At 50.0% G+C, this 20,946-nt stretch overlaps 1 protein-coding gene across 1 annotated transcript; it reads right to left on the bottom strand.

The window, feature by feature from the left end:
- Positions 1-4,553: 4,553 nt before the first annotated feature.
- Positions 4,554-13,934, bottom strand: RTN4RL2 (reticulon 4 receptor like 2). The gene is made up of 3 exons (XM_077320963.1): positions 13,338-13,934; positions 7,290-7,765; positions 4,554-6,261 (listed from the first exon to the last, which is right to left on the bottom strand). Exons 1-3 carry the CDS (start codon positions 13,366-13,368, stop codon positions 5,482-5,484), a joined length of 1,287 nt encoding a protein of 428 aa, XP_077177078.1. The 5' UTR covers positions 13,369-13,934; the 3' UTR covers positions 4,554-5,481.
- Positions 13,935-20,946: the final 7,012 nt, after the last annotated feature.

The following is a 20,946-nucleotide window of genomic DNA, read 5'->3' as shown; positions in this document are numbered from 1 at the left end:
TAAACCAAGGCAAGAGGGGTGTGACTGAGTTATTATCAGCTGTAATACGGCAGAACCTGCCAACTGAGGTCACGTATTCTCTGTGCTTGAAGTGGTGCTTTTCTCAGAAAGCAGTGCTAGTTGAATAGATACACATGCTCAAGAAAACCCAAGTCAGGCACAGAGCAGAGACAACACCCCAGTGCCTATTTCCAGTGAAGTGGGCTATTTGATAACTTTTCAGGCTAAAGCTAAGAGAAAATGCACAGGAAAGTATACGTAGTTCCATTAAATTCAATTGTGATTATCTACTAGCAAGAGTGCATGGCATCTTCACCTTAAAATATAGGGTAGCTAACCTTATAGTACAGTACTGAGTCACTCCTGAATGAGGCACTAGTTAGTTTTCAGTGTGGTCCACTCTACCAGTAATAAGACCACTTGGCACAGAACTGATCTAACTCAGTTAACCTTTTCTTTAAGGACATCTTTGTGGCTAAACCATCTGACTGTATTTGACCTCTTGCCATGCCAAGGGCTGTTGAAGCTGATTCTCCATGATGGCACTTCTCCCTGTTTAACACAGTGGTCTTTTGTATGCCAATCTTGATTGATCCAAGAAATTTATTGAGCCTTTGACCCCCAGCAGTGCACAAAAATCACTCCAGGGATGTTGAGATTGCAAATTCTTCATCACATTCTGAGAAGGGCAGAGTTAAAGTTATGAATGCATAAGTTGGTCATATTACTAGTGGCTGATGCAAACCATCCTTGTGGAAAAGGACACAGTGGCTTGTTCATCCCTTTACCATGGACTGGAATTATAAGCTGCAATCTACATTCCATCAGGCCTCATTGAGAAAATGAGAAATGTCAGTAGGTTTAACTCCTTCATATATTTACAAACTGCTTGGGGGGAAAGGAAGGTCCCATTGTCTCCTGAAAACCTTTATAAATGTATTCCGTTCCATAAACAATGAATTTTAAAAAGACACATCACCTCATGGAGGATAGATTCAACCCTGGCTACATTGCCTATGCCAAGAATACAACTCTATATTCTATTATTCTGAGAAAAGAAAAGGGATTGCTGTCTAGATACCACTTTTAAGCAAAGTGCTTGGAGCTGATCATTATTACATCAGGGTTAAGCATATTCTGCTTGTAAACAAAATTTAACCCAAGACCAGTGTAACAAAATCTGCAATATGTCACTCCACGTGCACATTTGACTGCTTATTTGTCACACAGCTCATTCTCTTTCAAGGGTCACAACTTCCACCTCTGGACCACACAAACCCCATACTGTTTCCTCATGGTTTCTGCAAGTGCTACTTCCCTTTAAAACAAAGCAAGGTATCTCCAGAAGACTGAAGTCCCCACATCAGATAAACATCCAGCTTCCATTGCCTACTTAGGGGTACTCAAAATACACAGAGGCCAAATGACAGAGCCCAAATGACAGGCCTGTGGGGATTGGTCTATATAGCCGGGCTGTGAAGAAGTCTGTGCTGCCTGAACCTATGTGCAGACAAGCAAGGAAGGTATGAGAACCTCTAGAAAACCATAGTTATGGAGTAGTCTTTTAGGGAGAGATGTCCTTTATGGGGTAAATAGAATGAATAGGGTATGCATTACAACTTTACATTAGTGTGTCACAAAGAAGTTGAGGCAGGTAGTTACAACTCAAAACACAATTCCAGCATGTCTCCTTGTAAGAAGAGAGCCTGGGTTGGACTCTGACTGAATGTAAAGTGCTGAACCCTAGAAACATTTGAATGGGAAGCAGTTTTCAATGTTCACAGCAGCTCAGCACAAAAACAGCAAACCAGAAACAAGGTCTGTGCAGAGATTAAGCCAGTTAGACCCACACGTCACTGCCAGCAGTGTCACCATGTCTTCTGTAGTGAGGAAGCCCTGCATACACAACCTGCAGTTGCTTGTGTGTGTTTAGGAGAAGGGAGATCAGGAGGGACGAGGTCAGGCGTAGTGAGTAAAGAGTCTTGCTGCGCTGTCTCTCTCTGTGTATCTTCCTGAGCCTGCCTTCTCTCTCCCCCTGCTGCTCTGAAATAGCATCTGGGATAAGGGGTCATGAATATTTCACAAGGATAATTACCTGACCTGGAAAGACTGAGCCCGCTGGAGTCTTGCTGGCAGATTTAATGGCACTTTCCTCCCGTTTCACGGCTCAGCCTGGCCCTCGCTGAAGCCTTGGCCTTAGCCCTCATCCCTGCCAATTAACCCTAAGCTCATACCCACTCACTCCCGGCCTAACGCCTCACAGCAACTGTGGAGAGCTACATCGGGTGAGTAGCCCTTCTGCCCCTTTGCTTTGGATCCTCTTTGGCTAGGCTACTCTGAAAATTATTGGCAGTATGTTCTCTTGCCGGCCAATTTTAACTGTTACCCCTCAGTGCATACTCTCTCTTATACACACACACACAAAAACTGAACTCTCACATTAACGCTGGCTCCAAGCAAGCTTCCACAAGCTAAAAATAGACCACTCTCCAGCTCTGCCATTCCCTCTCCATTATGTGATGTTAAATTAAGAAAGATGTCTGTAGACTGGGATGATACGTTTTCTTCTGGATCCCCCCCACACTGCAACCATCTCAACCCCACCCTCTACGTATTAAAGGCTCCTCACTAGCATCATCCTTCTCTGTCACAATTTACTGGCCCCTAGGGCAACATTAAGCACTATAAACAAAGAATACTGGTGCCAGACGCCAAACCCACACCCGCCCAGAACATGTACCCCAGGGCTCTATTGCATTTTATTTTAGAAAAAGCTCGAAACCTTTCTTGCCTTTAAAAATGCAGTCACAGATCATTTGGAAAGCTAGAAACAACTCCAATGGTTGCACAGAACAGAATATTTTCAGATTTAGGCGGCTGCTCTGTTGCAAAACATGATGAGAAAGGTGGGGGTGGGATATATAGAGAACGTAACTTTTTCTCCATGTCACACTGCCAAGAAAATCTCAAAAACCATTTAGCAAATAAGAATGAAGCAAAACAAATTCTATAAAAAAATTCCTCCATGAGACATGCCAATCCGGAACATTTGCAATTTAACGTACAATTTAAAGGACAATTTTTGATCCACTTGAATCATCATTGACAAGCCACTTTCTCTGAAGTGGGAACAGAAAACCAGTTTAAAACACATCTGTGTTCTGGAGATAGAACAGCCTAGACAAACAGGGAAGGATGGCTTCAGAAAGGAATGTAACCCGCCCTGAGATGAATGGATCAAGAGGCACGGGCTATAAATATAATAATAAATAAATGTCAGTGAAGTGCCAGACTATGACAGACAAGACCAAGTTCAAAGCCAGTCAGCCATGTATGAGTCACCTTGAACCAGTCTGTTCATCGGTTTCTTCTCCTACCTGTCTAGCCTACCTCACGGGAGTGTTGCAAGGATGAAATGAAAGCAGAAAGATATCTACCATGCCCTGAGCTTCACAAAGGAAGGGTGACTTTTTAAAAAGAAAATAACAGTAATAAAATCTCTAGGAAGTTAGAAAGAAGTCTTAATCTGGTCTAGAAATCAGTAGTTGCTCACTTTCAAGGTCTGTCCACATCACACTCCCATTTAGTCTTACCACGCTTCTTATTGCCCTAGTAGGATTTTCCTGATTTTTCCAGCCCCCCCCTAATACCCTGTGATATTGGGAGCTTTATTATTCAGCTCTAACACCATCAAAACCAACCCACTGTCATCTGGAACCAGTGTGGCCTTCCCTAGCTCATTCACTAGAGACCATTTCACACATTATATTTTTAGGTATACACCTAAAAATGTGTGAAATGGTCTACTTTCTACCAAAACGGTCTGCATTCTACAAAAATGTATATTTTATTTGCCATGTTTTTATAAGGTAAAGGTAAAGGTATCCCCTGTGCAAGCACCGAGTCATGTCTAACCCTTGGGGTGACGCCCTCCAGCGTTTTCTTGGCAGACTCAATATGGGGTGGTTTGCCAGTGCCTTCCCCAGTCATGACCATTTACCCCCCAGCAAGCTGGGTACTCATTTTACCGACCTCGGAAGGATGGAAGGCTGAGTCAACCTTGAGCCGGCTGCTGGGATCGAACTCCCAGCCTCATGGGCAAAGCTTTCAGACGGCTGCCTTACCACTCTGCGCCACAAGAAGCTCTCGTGTTTTTATAGCACCTTCTAATTTACAATTTACAAAGCATGTAATAGTGGTATACCTGCCAGAAGGGAAGAGAGGTTGTGGCTGTAAGATGTATGTTCCCTGACAAACTCAAGTTTGCCACAAGAAAAAAGAGCCCATGCTGACACGAGCCAAACTATTAGCAACAACATTCAGGTGAAGTCATTCTTTTAGCAGCCTAATGGCTCTATGCCAGTCCTCATTGGGTGGCTTCTAACCAGTCCCCAAAGTGTGTACCGGGAACAAGTGACCTTCATGTAGAGAGAAGCTACTATGAAAACTTAGCTTCTTACCTGCCACATACTATGGACTTCTTTACCTGCTGATTGGTAAGCTGCTTAACTCTGTATCCCATTACTTGTTTCCTTAAGTGAACAAGTCCATCAAACCGTATTAAAATAGTTTAATATCTTTCCAATTATATTTTTTGTCTTTTAAAAGAGGAGACAGAGGCAGCAAAGGAAGGGAACATGCCCCCCCCCACCCCAGAAGACCAGATGTTATGACCAAGACCAGCTCACATGTTTATCCTGTGACAATTGCAACCACTGCACATAGACTTGGACATACAGACATGGCTTCAGCAGCATTACTTGGACAAAATCTCTGGAAAGGAAGGCTAAGTTACCTTGTGATAAGCTATGTGCTTAGTAAACTAGCACTTCATCTGATCACACACTGGAGAAGAAGTCAGTGATTATAAAGGCCCAACGGTCCAATACTCTGACCCAGTTCTGGAAGAAGACACTCAGCTCTTTAACCAAAGGATCCAATCCCATTGGATAAAGCAGGCACTCACATGCATGGCAAGAGATTGCAGAGTGGATTGGAGATCAGGGAATCAGATGCTGTTTATCCATTCTGCATTTTCCTATCATGCACGGGAGAGATCCTGGCTCATCCAGGGTTTAACTAGAAGCTGCTGGCCGGGACACAGGAAACACAGAATGCCCATAGCAGGCCCATTAAGCAGTAGCATTTAGTGAGCATAGCTTTCCCAAGACGCCATTCTCCCTCCCCTCCCCTGAAATAAAAAGGAATATGTTTCCATATATTCAGGAAAAAAATGAAATAAAAAGGAATATGTTGTCATATGCTCAGAAAAAAATATGTTCAGATACCACCCAGAAAGTGGCTCTAGCATTAGTCTCATAAGAGGCCAAGGAAACAGCAGCAGCAATGGACCCTTTGCCTTAGTGTCAGGGTCAAAGTTTATCACTTTGGCCTCAGCAAAGTGCTAGGTGAGAATGTGTCCTGGTTTACGCCTCGGGCTCAGTTCCCAAAGCCAATCAGCAGAGCAGCAACCCTCTGTAGTCAAAACCAGAAAGGTCCCCATAGTATCAGTAGGCAGGGAAGAGGAAGTGACAGGAAGACAATCCTGATCGCTCCAGAGTCCAGAGAGGAACAACCAGGTCCTGAGCATCCTTTTTTAAGCTGTCCTCCTTCTTCACTGCCATAGCTCCCCCAATAGTCATCCTCTGTAGGTGGATCATACTTGGGGCTTCGAATGTCATTGGCTGGCACATCTCTGTAGAAGGAGGAAGGATCAGCAGGTGGTGAGCCTCCCAGGCCATACAGGTGATTTGATGAGCCATTCTGATGGGGATGAATGGCTCCATTCTCCCACTCAGGCTTACAACCCCAGTCAAACCCAACAGAGTGGTGATTGGTCAGAGGACAGTCCTGAAAGACAGATTCTTTTAGGTGACGCATGTCTTGTCCCTTGTGCTCTGCAGGAGATGCACATATGACATCGGAGATGGAGACACGCGTGTGCCGGAACCAGGCCCACAGGGAGCGGGCACGGCAGTCACAGGCCCATGGGTTGCTGTTGAGGCGCAAGAACTCCAGTGAGGGCAAGTTTGAGAGTGTTTCTCCAGACAGGGTTGTCAGGCTGTTGTTAAACAAGTAAAGAATGGTAAGCTTGCGCAAATCACGAAAGGCCCAAGTAGGAACTGTGTGCAGGCGATTCCTGTGTAGCAACAGGCGGTCTAATCCAGACAGGCCCCGGAAGACATTCTCTGAGAGCTGCCAGATCTTGTTGCCATGCAGGAAAAGGTGGCTGAGGTTAGCCAAGTCCACAAACAGGTCATCCTGGGAGATTGAAAACAGAACAAGAGTGAGGAAGAAGGGCAACATATGAAGGACACCGCCTGGAAAATAATTTGTGCCTCCCTCTTAAAATGATCACCCACACATGGAGCACTGTAGCCTGCTTCTTTGTACCTCATCCTTCTTAGGGGGTCTAGCGCTGGGTGGGAATTCAGAGCTTATTATTAAATGACTGGATGTCTGACACCACTCCCTCCTCCTCCTCCTCCTCCTCCTCCTCCTCCTCCTCCTCCCCCCCCCCCCCACAGGATGTGGCTTGAAGCAATGAGGCAAGATCTCTAAATGCATTTTTACTGCTGCAGGCCTGGCTGCAGCTTCCCTACTCTTTAAGCTACACTGCCCAGGGCCGGATAGGAATGTGGTTTTTAAGTGAGTCTCTGGCAAGATGAGCCTCTTGTGGCGCGTAGATGAGCCTCTTGTGGCGCAGAGTGGTAAGGCAGCTGTCTGAAAGCTTTGCCCATGAGGTTGGGAGTTCAATCCCAGCAGCCGGCTCAAGGTTGACTCAGCCTTCCATCCTTCCGAGGTCGGTAAAATGAGTACCCAGCTTGCTGGGGGGTAAACGGTAATGACTGGGGAAGGCACTGGCAAACCACCCCGTATTGAGTCTGCCATGAAAACGCTAGAGGGCGTCACCCCAAGGGTCAGACATGACTCGGTGCTTGCACAGGGGATACCTTTACCTTTACCTTTACCTGGCAAGACATTGAGCACCTGCCTGAAGGGGAGAACCAGCATGCCTGAGTATGTGTTTGGGGGGAAGGGTTGATAGCCATGCTTGTCAGCTGTCTAGATATGGTCAAAGAGCCCCACGTTGTCTGCTCCTCAGTCCATTTGCATCTTAGACCACCTATTTGAGAAGGATATTGGCTCCCCCCCACCCCAATCTTGCTCTGCTGACTGAGGTTATCTCCTACCCAGTGTTCACTATCCATTTAGACCCATACTTCTTCCTCCACTCACAGCTGCACTGGGGCATTACTTTTCCCTTCCAGCAAAGGAATTTTGCTCACCTGCAGGCAGAGCAGATTATTTTCTTGAAGATAGAGGTATTGGAGGCTGAAGAGGTTGCGAAATATGGTATTTGGTAGGCTGCTAAGCTGACAACGGTATAGGTGCAGAGACTGCAATCGTTCCAGTCCATGGAAAGTATCCGGGTCCAGGGTGCGCAAATTGCGATTGTCCCCAAGATCCAGTTCTTCAAGAGCCTGCAGATGGCGGAAGGTGCCAGACTGGATGGAGGAGATATTGTTGGAATAAAGCCAGAGGGTGACAAGACTGGGCCCAAACATGCCAGCTCGCAGGGTGCCAATCAGATTGTTTTGCAGGAAGAGGCGCTGAGCATTGGGTGGCAGAACTCGCGGCACAGAGGAAAAGTTATTGGCCTGGCAGCTGACTGTAGGTGGAGGAAAGTAGCAGGTACAGAGCATCGGACAAGCAGGAACTCCCAGGGGCAAGGCCAACAGGATCAGTAGTATAGGAGCTAAGCCTGCAGAAAAATAATAGACAAGTGAATCTTTCAGCTTATCACACCCCAATAAGGAAATATTCTATCAGTATCCACCCATTCCATGGGCTATTTCAAGACATTAGGTAAACAAACACCAGATATTCAAAAGACTCCATACTTTTCAATTGAAACATTGAAGACTGCAGGGCCTGCAAGATGGAGCTATTCTGCTGAGTGAATAAGAGTGGGTCCCCCCCTGTCCTCTGTGAAATCTGGACACCCCCCCCCCACCAATCATCGCCCCTTTGATTAACATCCTTTAGATAACATGACTGGGAACGGAGGAGTGGAAGAGTAAGGGTCTAGTGAAGGATAGTTGTCACCATCCATGCTATTTTATTTCACTTTTGTATTGTTACTCATCAGCAAGATGGCATAGCCTTGCGGTTCTATGGAGATTAGTGTTTTTGTTGCTGTGCTTTTATTTTAAATCACCACAAGCAGGCTGATCCGGGAGTGGTGTTACAGGATTCTAATAAATACATAAACAAACAATTAAATAAATGAGACAAAACAGCAACATTGTGTCCTTGTTATTCTATGTTTTGTAGATCCTGCCTTTATCCTTTGATGATCAGCTGTTCCTTTTCTTTCAGTCAAAGAAAGGCAAGGGCCTACAAGAGCTGGGATGTAGAGACAGAACGATCCCAAATCCTGAGGCATTCAACTATGTCACTAAAGTTGGCAACCCTGCAGAGCATAATTCCACATGAGAAAGCATCCATGCATTCCCTTCCTCCGTAAGCACATGCTTTCTTCATGTGCAAGCAAGCAAGAACGTCATCGTACGTGCCTGTGTGTGTGTGGACGGTCTCACGTGAGCACTCCCATGCAAGTGTGTATGGCTCCCAACCTCTGTATGCATGAGTGTAGGTGGTGTGACGTGAGAAACGAGTAACGCAAGCTGCCGCCGTTTCAGTAGTTCACACCACCTCCACAAAGGCCCTACGCTCTCTTCCCACTCCCTCCACCCTCCATTCTGTTCATGACAAGCTCCACACACAGAGCTGGAGTCCTCCAAGTAGCCCTGCTCCACCAACACTCAGAGGTTTGAGTATCACTCATACCCCACCAATACCAAGCTCCTCCAAGTGGGAATACAACAGGTTCCTCATATTCCCTTGATAAAAGAAAGGCTACTTCTTCTTGTCTTTACTGCTCATTGAGGTCTCAGAAGGATGCCTGGCAGGGGGAGCATCTTCCCGGCTACCATGCAACAGCAATGGCTGCTCAAGTAGCAGAGAACCGTCTCTTAGAAAACACACACACACAAACACACACAATTTTTCTCCATTTCTTATCACCAAGTCCACTACACACAGGTCAGTAGCTGCAACCTATGACACTTGGTTCAAGTACCCCCTGCCCTCACCAATTCACCATCAGATTATGAGTCAAAATCCTATACTATCCCAGGAGAACAGAATAGCATCTCCTTACCATACATAAGAGGGAAGACTCAGCTACATGACTACTGGGACACTGGAACTGCTATTAAGGGGAAGTGCTGCTGCCTGCTTTCCACTCAATGTCTCTTTCCAAACCAGAAGTAGGGTAGGAAATCCAGTTCTGCCTCCCTTCCCCACCATGCCAGCAACCATGTGTCCCCCCAGACCTACGGTGGGGTAGAAGGCAGGCAGTGCTCCTCACATCAGCCGTGGCTGTTTCCTGTCTAAATGGCAGGTGTGTTTGCCTCAAGGGAAAACAGGGGGAAAGCCTTTATCTTGAGCTGGGGGGGGGGGGGGAGGGAGCAGCAGCTGCTAATGTCGACTGTCTCTGGACTCTTCTCTGGTGCTGTGGAACGGCTGTAACCCAAGGAGTCTCATCCATAATTCAGGCCTGTGGCTTTCACTGGAGCTTGGGCAGAGAAAAAGGAGGGGAAGGGATTGGAGGCTTCTCAGCTCTCCCCATAAAAACCCTCTGAATTGTCTTGTGGGGGGAAGCGTTTTCCCTTGAGTCTCTCACACATCCATCCACGGAGCTGCGCAAGACATATACAACGTGTATGTTGAAGCATACAAAATGCCTTCTCATCTGTACTCTCCCTGGTTCCCCAGTAAAACCAAGGGTTATGCCTTCTTCCTCAAAGTACATTCCCCAGTTATTTCTTCCTTCCTTCTTCCACAAATCCAATTCTAATTGTCACAAAGAAATGCTTTGTCTAGATTTCCTCAGCAAAGGCAAAAGGATGCTCATTCATAATTTCTTCTTAGGAAGGCTGAGCTATTCAAATTAGACCAAACACATTTGGGTGGACTAAAAGTCTCTGTTAATAGCCCCCGTTCCTCATACAGAACATAATAAGCACCCTTGTTGTCAGTTATAACAGTAATGAATAGAGTCTTCTAATTCCTCCCCCCCCCCCCCAATCGTCTTTTCTCAAGCCACTTCCCTAGAAAATATAATCCCTGGCTGTTTTTCAGACAGAAATTTCACCAAACATTTGTTAATCCTTGAGAGATAATTCTCATTTTCACTGCTAAAAACATTGTCTTCAGTGTGCTCCAGCTCTTATCCACAGTACAATGCTGGATTATCATTCCTTTGTGAAAGTCCAACCACTACTTGCCAGACAACAATGAGCAGAAGTTATATCTTTGGATGAGAATGTGTAAAAACACAATTCCCTGTTCCAAGTGCTGAGCACTCAAGGGAGAGCATGTATGAGTATCTCTCCTTCACCTTTGAAGGATACAAACAGGATGCCCCACCCCCTGACTTCCTGCCAGACACAGCCAACCCTCACGGTTATTCAAGAACAGTATGAATTATGTTCTATGTAAGACTGCTGAAGGAAGGGACAGTAATCTTCTCTCAAATGAGCATCTTTAGGGGAAACAAAGACCCATTCTGGCCTGCAATCTGATCTGAGATTATAGCATATTAAAATCACATAGGGTTGAGTTCTTAGAAAGATTTGTCCATGATCCACTAAAATCATGAGTATGGCCCTGGACAATGGATTCCCAGTTAGGCTACCCCTGAGAGGTCAGAGTGACAAACTAGCCCAAGAAAATAGTTTTGCTGTGCTGGAGAGTGAGAGGCACGAACCACGGTACTCTTCCAGTACAAATTGTTCCCACCTTCCTAAGGGTCCCTACTCCCCATTGACCAGGGGATGGCACATTCCAAACTGGTGTCAGGGGGAGCAGAGAAACACTTTCTAAAAGGAGGGCAGACTACAGACTGGAACAAGAAATAGTATTTGCCTCGTTTCCCTGATTTCCTGTGCATTAACTATCTTAGCTAAAAAGGTATACCTCCTTGCGGACAATATACGCAACTTTAATTGGCCTGTGCCATATTGGGGTAACTGGTTGGTAGCCCATGATTTCATCCTGAAGAAGTTCATGCTCTCAGTCTCTTTTAATGAACTAAGTGGTCTCTTGATGATTACTGAAATTATACATGAACTGCTTTGAACATTTGTAATCCTCTATGTAAAATGCTATTATTACTATTAGGCAGATTAGATACATTTTGCTTCATTACCCAGTCTAGCTCCTGGCATTTGAAAGTTACCCTGCAGTTCTCCTTGTGTCTTCTCCTGTTTTCTCAAAGATTTTTAAAAAATAATGTAGATTCAGAATGTGGCAGTATTGCTAGCAATTCATTAAAATGACTCTCCTCCTCCCCCTCCCATTCTGACACTAGAGTGTTCTTTGAGAATGGGGATATTCCTTCTGCTAGCCCATTCACACCCTTTGTTTCCCCAGACTTCGCAGCAAGGACAGCAAATGAAGCCCCCCTGGGCCAAATACCTAAAACAGGGGTGGGATAATGTTCTTCAGCTGCCAAGCCATTTGCAAAAGAAATTGTGCTGACTGCGATATGTATTGCATTGATCAATGGTATTATTTTTAATTGTGTGAGCCACCTCAGTAAGAAAGGGAGACTGCAAATTAAGTAAATAAATGCCAGGCATCAGTCCCTCAAAGGGGGACTGGCTAATCAGACTATGTAAGGTACAGCCTTAGCCTTCTACTTCTGAATGCATTAGCAGAATGATCCTACACCACTGTTAGCTGAGGCTTTACATATTAGTTTTGTGAAATGCCCTTGTTGAATGTGCCACGTTTCTCAGCCATGTCCTTGTAGTTGGCTGCCTGGCTAATCCAAGGGGCACAGAATGCTGGGCAGAAAGCAGAGCCTGGCCAAGGTCCATCCTGAAGAAGTTCCACCCGAGGAGCCAGACTCTGTACATGACCTGGGGCACTGCCTCAGGATTTCCTGGGGACTGTCCACAGCAGCAAAAAACACTCTTAAATCTGGAGAATGTTTCCCAGTTTTGAGACGGAGATGACAGTTTAGTTGTGTGGATGGGTGGGGTGGGGGGGTTAAGGCAGTGTCCCTGGGAGGGGCCAGAGGTAGCTGGTCTGATGTGGCTGGTGACGCAGATGAAGCTGAAAGCTGAAAGCGGCCCAACTCCTCTTTCGTCCATAATTTAACACCCCCAAAATAAGCCTCTGACTGTTGTTGCGTAACTCATCGGGGGCCAAGATGTAAGAGGTAACAAGCAGAGTAGAGCCGAGACCCACAGGCCTCCCTCCAACCAACAGGGCAGTGCTCCAGCCGTGCTCGCCATTTCTCTCCCTGGGGCCTTCTCCCCCTCCAGAGCCCCCCCAGATGAGCCTCCGGCCAGCGAGATGCCACCCTGAGCGTGCAGTGCCTTTCTTCCTTGGGCTCTGCCTCATTCACTCACAGTTGGCGGCCTCCTCGGTCCTTTATGAATTCCATTCTAACCACCCCTTCTGAAATGCAGAAACCCATTTAAGTCTCTGCACACACACACACACACATATACTTTTGGCCCACTCATTTGGACAGTCCGTCTCTCTTGGTGCTGTGAACTAGCCAGGCTTCTCTCCAAATAGCCCCTTTAACCCAGAAGAGAAAGGGCTAGCTGTCCTGATGGCCTCTGTAAGGGGAAAGGTCCCAAACATCTTCCACACCTTGGCTGACCAGCTCCAGGAGCCAATCTGGGGAAAGTGCCCCCTAGAGGCAACACCGGCTCTCTTCGCCATGGCCAGGTGCTGGTGCCCTGAGAAGCACAGCTGGGGCCGACCACTTGTCCCCGGCTTGCACTTCAGCCAGCCCTCTGCCTAAAGCGGAGTGCCTCCCCCCCCCCCCCAGTGCCGGTTCCATGGAAGAGCTCTGGCAGCGATTCTGATTCCGTTATGGTGAAGGCACCACCGGTGACTGGCAGCGGCTTCGCATCAAACCCAGAAGGAAGCTGAGAAGACGCCCATCGTCCACGTGAGCACCCCATGCCTTCAGAGGTGCATCCACCTCAAGGTCGCTGTGGGACTCCGTGCGCAGGCAATTGGAGGGGGACGGGGCACAAATGCCCATCACAACTCCCCGCCCCGGGTTGAAGGGGACGCCAAAGCTCCACTTTCCCCGTCGACACTCGGCTCACGCCCTCTTCTACCGCTCCCCCGGGACCATGCGCTCGCCCCCCCCCCCCCCCAGAGCACGTCCGGTGGCGCCTCAACCCAAAAGGCAGAGCCCAAGCGCTGCGTCCCGAAAACGGACCGGGGCCGGGACTCACCGTCCAGAGTGGGTCTCCGACGGAACAGCATGGTGCCAGGCAGACTTGGTGGAAGGACAACGCAAAACGGAACGGAGGCGAATAAAACCTCGGGAGAGGAGAGGGGGGAGGAACTGAACGGGCGGGAGGGGGCCGCGGAGAAGGGAAGGGAAGGGCAGGGAAGGGAAGGGAAGAGGACACGGGCCCGGGGAGGGGGGGGCGACTGGTCGAGACCTCTGGCGAAGTCCTCGCCTGCTCCGTCGCTCCCCCAGCCAGAGTCCCTCGCGAGCTGCCTGCCGGACGGGGCGCAAGGCAGCCGCTCCGGAAAGGCTCAGCCGGTGCGAGGGTGGCCGCCGCCCGCAGGGCTCATGGCTGGCCGGGGCCAGCCAAGCAGCCAGCCTTGCCCAGCAGCACTACCCTCCGCTGCGCCGGCGAGAGCGGCCGGACTGAGGCTTCATCCCGGGGGAGCCGCCGGGTAGCACCTGCTCCGCTCCCTGCGCGCGCCGCGGCACAGCCAACCGCGCCACCGAAGGGAAAAAAGGCGGCCGGGCGGCGGCGCCTTATTCCCAGGGCCAGGCTGGGCTCCGCCCCCCCGCCGCCGCCGCTTTAACCCTTCCCGGGACGGGCGGGTCCTCCGTGCCCGTGCCTGCGCAGGCCGCCCAGCCTCGGCCGCCGGACCTCGCTCCCCCACCCTCCCCCTCACCCGCAGGCGTCACCCCCTGGACCCAGCAGGGCACCGTCCCGTGGCCCCTCGCTTGGAAAGGGGTCGGCGGCCAGCGCAAGGGATGAGCGCCACGTATGAAGACCGCACCTTCGCACTCCGCATTAACCAATCCGGATTAGTCTCCACGGTTGCAGGCGGCCCCTGGATGCTTAGTGCAGTGGGGCCAACTCCCGGGGCGACAATCCCGTGCCCATTGACCAGGGAGTCTATCTTAGTGGGACTTCTTCTGAAGTAAACCGAGGATGGCTTGGATGGTTAAAGTACGATAATGGAGAATTACAACGGGCTAGGTGATCTGAGCATGCGCCCCAAGTCTCATCTGCTCCGCCAGGTGCTTTCCCGAGAGCTCCAACCACAGAGCGGATCCAGCAAGGAGGAGCAGATTTTGGAGATGGGGCTGCCGGGCTCTGGCTTTAAGATGTAACCACCACAGCTTCAGGGAGACAGGGTGTAGCCAGTGCCTTCTCCCATATATGGCAAGAGGAACCGGCCCAGCCCATTTCCACGATTGGAGCAATAACCACAACAACCAAGGCCCGCCTGTTCGCTGGGATCGGGAACCGGCGCTTCAGGGCAGAGGATGCGGCTTCCTTCCAAACAGGATGGGGGGTGGGGGGCTGGCCACTTTATTCCCGCCCCCCGAATCACGTCGGGAATAATTTCCCATCTCCCCTCATAGTGCTGCTTTGACCAGCGTTTCGCCTCCGATTTCATCACTGGTGGGAGATTCAGAGCAGCCTGGGAGATTACCTCCGGGGGAATCGAAGTAGTAAAATTGGTTGAACCCTGCGAAGGGCGTCATCTCCCAGATGCTGCTTTTTGTCACCTGACTTTTAGCAGCAGGGGGACGGGAGAAAGTTAAACTCCCTGCACGGAGGCTACAGATGGGGCACAGGGTTGTTGGCTCCTGGCTGGGGAATACCGGGAGATTTTGGAATGGAATCTGGAGTTTGGGGAAGGGAGAGACGCCTGTATAATGCCCTACAGTCGACTCTCCAAAGTAGTCATTTTCTCCAGGTGAATAAATAATCATTTGGAAACTGGTTCAATGCCGGGAGATCTCCAGGCCCCACCGTGAGGCTGGCATAACTGTATGGGACGCAGTGACATTAACAGTGGTGGGGCACGCCCTGACTTTAACAGCGGGGCCCTACAAAAGAAGAATGTGGGGGACTCCCGCAGGATACCGGGGTCAAAGGCAGCGGGAAGCGGTTGCCGGAATGCTCTCTTTTGCTTGCTCAGCCGCTTGCTTTCGAGCTTGCTGCAGATTTCCCAGTCCCGCCAGGGCCCAGATGGAGCACAGGCATTCAAAGAACGCACACAAAGCCTTCTGGGAAAGAGAGTGGAGCTCCTGCTGGGATCCGTTCAAGAAGAGCTGCCTTTCCGCGAAAGGCTCATCCGCGGAGGGCGCGCGCGCGCGTGTAGAAAGTGCGCCAAGTCGTTGCGATTTCTGGCGATGCCAGCGAGGGGAAATGAGAAGCAGAGGTTGGCTCGCCCTTGCCTCCCTCGGCAGAGCCCTCCTTGGTGGTCTGCCTTCCAAGCACCGACAGGCCCTGCTGAGCTCTCGAGATAGGCCAGGCTGCCCGACTAGTAAATTGCGCCTCCTTGCGATGCCAGGGCGGCCCCACTGTGCCAAGCCGGACATTTATTATCCCAGACGGGGATAGCCCACACGTGCAACTCCACCCCCGCCCCCCCAGTGAAATGCATGCAAGGGAATGGGAGTCAAAACGGCTTGGGGCCTCTGGGTGGCATGACCCCCGTCGCCCCATTCCAGTTTTTATTGAATCATAGAATCATAGAGTTGGAAGGGAGCATTCAGGCCATCTAGTCCAACCCCATGCTCTACGCAGGATCAGCCCTAAGCAGCCTAAAGCAATGCCTCAAGAGAAGGTGATCGGAGCCTTCAACTCTACGCTTCAGCAATGGGGAGTGGGCGAGAGACTGAGACGCTGGCCCTTGCTCAAAGGTTTGTCAGCCAAGAAGCCATCGAGAGTGCCCTCGAAGAAGAAGAAGGAGAAGGAGGAGGAGGAGGAGGAGGAGGGCGATTCTCTCCCGACGTTTCCCGGGAGGAGGCCCGAGGGCGGGACACAGCATGGCTGGGTCAGGGAGGGACTGCCGTGTCCTTCTCGCCTCGTAGCCTCTCCCGCCAATAGAGGCTGGGGACGGAGAGGACTCGGAGGGGGAGCCTGGGGCGGTCCAGCTCGGGGGAGGACGCGGGGAAGGGCGGGAGAGAAGCAGAAGCAGCCCTTGCCAATGACAACCTGGAACCGGCGCCAGCTGGTGTCGGCGCTGCCAGAGACTCCCCTCCTAGGAAAGGAAGCAACAGCTCCTGGCAGGGCGCCCCGCCTCCCTCCGTCTTCGCCTCTCCTCGGGCCAGTCCAGCTGCCTGTTCCGGGGGGGGGGGGAGGAGGAGGGAGCGCTCCTCGGGAGTTCCCCTGCACGGGGCTTCCGCAGGGACACGTGGGACCAACAGACGGGCCGGGGCCAGTGGCCTAGCGGCGAGGATTTGCGGGATTTGATGGCACTCAAGGAGGGCTCCAGAGCAGATAACGGAGGGGATGCGCCTCTCGCGCTGACCTAGTGCCACTTCTTCTCTGTTCACACAGGCACCGTCCCTCTCGGGGCAACAGCACCCGGGGGGGGGGCGTAGAGGAGCATTCGCACTTTGCTCGCTGCACTGCGGGGGGCTTGAGCCAGCCTTGAGGCGGGATATTCGTAGGGAGTACAACCACCCCCCACTCCCACCCCCGGGGTCATGACTCTGATCAGGATCCCGGCTTGCCGTGTGGATTCTCAAACCCGCTTTATTTTATTTTCTTCCAGTGCAGAGCTCGTGACCGACCAGTGCTCTATGGTGGATCTGGGCTGCAGGGCAGCCGGTTGCTTTCAGACCCGCGGTTGGAAAATGTGATATGTGGTTGGGATCTCCCCGCCCAAGGCGATTTCTACGAGGACACCAGCCCGAGAAGTAGCCAGCCGCACAGAAGAAAGACGTTCCGCCTCCCCCGCGGGATTTGCTTCCTCGCCTAAGCGTCCGAGGAAAGGGGGCTAAGGAGGACCGCGCAGCGGCAATACCCACAGAGCCACTTTCTATGTCAGTGACACACTGCTGGGTTACAGTCGGAGGGACTGAAAAACGGAAAAGGTTTTGTGGTTTCTGAGCAGGAAGAAGTTGTGGGTATGGTCAGTTTTGGTCACCAAAAAACCTGGATAAAAAAAACAAAGTAACTAAAAAAAACCATCAAAAATTTCATAGACTTGAAAATCTGGCAAAAGAATAACATTTCAGGATTTACGAAAATGCTAGCTTGTGACCAAAAAAAAATCAACCCACGTTGAACAGCTTTAGTTATTATAACTTGGAACATGCTAGGGTTCTCCCCCCCCCCTTCCCCCTTATTAAAGAAAAAACCCCGAATGACAGCATGTGCACGCAGGATCGTCTTCAGCTGCACGGAGCGGAGCGGGACAGAAGCACTCGCGGTGTAAAGCGACCTCCTCTCGCTCCAGGCAACGGAGTGGGCCGCGCCTGTCAGTGCGCGGGACGGGAGGCGCTGATTGGCGTGGCTACGGAGGCGGGGGCAAGGATCGGGCCCAGGAGTTGGAGGGGGGGCTCCAGCGACCCGGTCAGCCAGTGCTGTTGAGGAGCTCTCTGGCGCCTGGGGAGGCCTGGGGAGGGAGGGGATCTGCAGTACAATCTGGCACCGAGTTTGTTTGCCTCACTGCCTCCGGAGTGAAATATCACAAGATGGAGAGACAGACGGTGAGGGTGCAGGTGGGCGGTGGCGGGCGGTAGCTCAGGCTGACTCAGGGGGGGCCGTCATCCGCTTGGCTGGCCATGTGCGGCTCACTCCGGGAGGGAGGATCGCTCCCACAATGCATTGGGGCCAACCAAGCATGGGCCTCTGCCATCGCCAGCGCTCCTGTGCTCCCCTCTTCCCTTCCAATGCCGGTCTTCCACCGCCCCGCATACCACTGACTGCCAGCCTGTTGTGCCGACCCAGTCCTTATTCCCACATTCCATTTCCACATAGGGCCACCTTTCGACTTTTGTTTTCCTTCCACCCTTAAGGTTCTCATCTGTCTCACCTGTCAATCACTGTTCTCTGCATCTGAAGGATTAAGTTCACTCCCAAAGGCACTCTGGAGCCTAGGAAGACATAGAACAGAACAACTGGTTTGCCAAAGATCAAAGGCTGTCTAGCCCAGTGCAGGTATCTCCAACAGTGGGTTGTCAGTGGGCTCCTGGAAGCTCAAAAGCAGGGGCATGGTCCATCTCCATTGAGAAGCCGAAGAAATGCTGCCTTTTTAAAAAACAGAGGCAACTCCTTTTAAAACATAATCTAGGCCAGTAAACCTTATCTAGTGGCAACCAGTTAATTATACCTTTCTTACTTTGTCCAGAGCTTACCAACAATTTGAACATGAACTATTTAGAGAGTTTCTTTGTTAGCATTATTTAACAAATTTAAATCATGCTACCTCTTAAGTCCTTCTCCTCACAAATGAAAAAGTCTCGAATTTCCCACACAGTGCTATACCTGTTCTGTTTGTGTACTTTCTCCAGAGCGTTGATTCCCTCTCCAAGCTGGGGGCAACTAAAATTGTACACAACCCTCTAACTCTGGAGTCCTTAAATGTATACAATGACCTTATGGCACTCACTGCTTTATTCTCCATCTTTTCCCCAATCACCGTCAGCATTGACTTTGCCCTTTTTTACAAGAAGAGCATACTGGACTGATGTTTCCCACTGAGGTTTCTATTATTGCCATGACCCCAAGATCTCTCTCTGTCATGAGTAGTTACAGTCAATTTAAATCCCACCTGGGTATGCGTGAAGATAGGATTCTTCTGTTTCTCTAGCCCAGTGTGCATCACTTTGCACTTATTAATGTTGAATCTCCTCGGCCATCTGTTGCCCAGTTACCCAGTTTTCAGAGACCCTTTTAGAGCTCTTTGCAATCTGTTCATTTTTTTTACCATCCTTAACAATTTGACGCCATCTGCAAACTTGCTTACCTTACTATTAACCCCTGACACCAGATAATTTATGAATAAGATAAATATCACTGTGCCCAATCTGAATCCTTAAAGAACCCAACTGGAGGGGAATGGAAACTTTTGTTTAACTGCACCGCCATTACTTTCAGCATTGCTTTCCCAAAACCAATTTGGAAACTTCACTGTCTGTTCAAACATGGGCGATAAACAAGGCACTCTGCATATGCTCAATGAAGGTAAACAGTATAAAAATTACAAAAGCAAAAACCAAAAAACCAACACTGTTTTGGGTAGGTACAAATGATTTATATTAGGAGCAGTCATGCCACATATTCTAGAGCAGAGGTGCCCAACCTTTTTGAAGAAGACTTGGTTTTTATACGCCTACTTTTCATTTCCCCAAATAGTTGCAAAGAGGCTTACAATCACCGTCCCTTCATCACCCCAAAACAGACACCCTGTGAAGTTAGTGGGGATGAAAGAGCTCTGAGCACTAACTCTAACAAGCCCAAGGTCGCCCAGCTGACTGCATGTGGAGGAGTGAAGAATGAAATATGACTCTCCAGATTAGAAGCCTCTGTTCTTAACTACTACACCACACTTTCCCTTCGTAATTCTTACACAGTTGTGGGGGGAACAACAACAAATGGGAGGGATTGAACCAATCACACAGCCAGAGGAAGTTAAAGTGAAGGTGAGGTGTTTTTTAAAAAAAAAATACACTAAAAGAGAGGAGTCTGTGTGGTTCAGACTGCCATCAAAGCAACATTATATCTCTAGTGGCCAATCCGAAGCTGTGCCAGGCAAAAACCCCATCTGGCCCCACCCACTTTCTGAAAAACACTTGACAGGTGCTTGGTAAGGCATCCATAGGCATCATGTGCCCAGTGGAATCCTGTATAATGGGATTTGTTCCTTAGTAAGTCCGCCATCACCTACCTGCCACAATTGATACAGTTAGTGAACTGGAAGCTCTGTGGCTGTCATGGGGGTTGGTGTTTGATGGCTTCAGACGGTTCTCGTTAACCGAGGTGGCCAGATTACTAAACACAGTGAGGGCGACCACTTGCCCCTTAGATCCTTGCCGTCCTGGTTCCTTAAATCAGGTGACTAGCGGATAGGAGGTCCTTTGAGGGAGATTATCAACCTCTCCTTAGCATCAGGAGAGTTCCCTGAAGGACTTAAGGCGGCAGTGGTCTGCCCTTTACTGAAGAAACCATCACTAGACCCACGAAACCCTGCATCTTGCGTTTCTGGGTAAGGTGATAGAGCGGGCAGCGGCAGACAACTACTAGCATTTCTGGAGGAAACTTCAGCCCTAGATCCATACTGGCTTCCAACCTGGCCACGGGGTGGAGACCTCGCTGGTCGCCCTGACAGACGATATCCGGCACCAGTTGGACCGGGGCGGCTCTGCCATACTCGTGTTGTTAGATCTGTTGGCTGCATTCAATGTAGTTGACCATGAGATATTGGCTCACCGCCTGGCTGGAACTGGAGTTAGAGGGACTGCGCTGCAATGGCTGGTCTCCTTCCTCCGGATCCGATCGCAGAGGGTTGCAGTGGGGGATGAGTTGTCAGACCCCTGTGGGCTTCCTTATGGGGTTCCACAGGGGGTGATACTCTCCCCCACGCTTTTTAACATCTATATGCGCCCTCTAGCCCAGCTGGTCCGGGGCTATGGGCTGGGATGTCACCAATATGCGGATGACACCCAGCTCTACCTCCTAATGGACGGCTGGCCGGACTCCCCCCTGGATACATTTGCCAGTTGTTTGGAAGTGGTGGCTGGATGGCTCAGGCAGAGTCGTCTGAAACTCAACCCCTCCAAGTATCCTGTGGCTAGGGAGAAGAGGGCAGGACCAGGAAGCACACCTCCCATGCCTGGATGGGGTGCAA

This window comes from Paroedura picta, chromosome 2, assembly GCF_049243985.1.
Source record: "Paroedura picta isolate Pp20150507F chromosome 2, Ppicta_v3.0, whole genome shotgun sequence".
In the NCBI taxonomy this organism is placed as follows: Eukaryota; Metazoa; Chordata; class Lepidosauria; order Squamata; family Gekkonidae; genus Paroedura; species Paroedura picta.
Note: the sequence above shows the minus strand (reverse complement) of the source record. Positions and strands in the feature narration are given on the sequence as shown.

What these genes read in the sequence shown, in the direction of transcription:
- RTN4RL2 (XM_077320963.1), bottom strand. Translation starts at nt 13,368, where the DNA reads ATGCTGTTCCGTCGGAGACCCACTCTGGACG. An exon ending in TCGGAGACCCACTCTGGACG is followed by an intron (nt 7,766 to 13,337) that starts GTGAGTCCCGGC and finishes ATTTTTCTGCAG; the next exon opens with GCTTAGCTCCTATACTACTG. An exon ending in ATAATCTGCTCTGCCTGCAG is followed by an intron (nt 6,262 to 7,289) that starts GTGAGCAAAATT and finishes TCAATCTCCCAG; the next exon opens with GATGACCTGTTTGTGGACTT.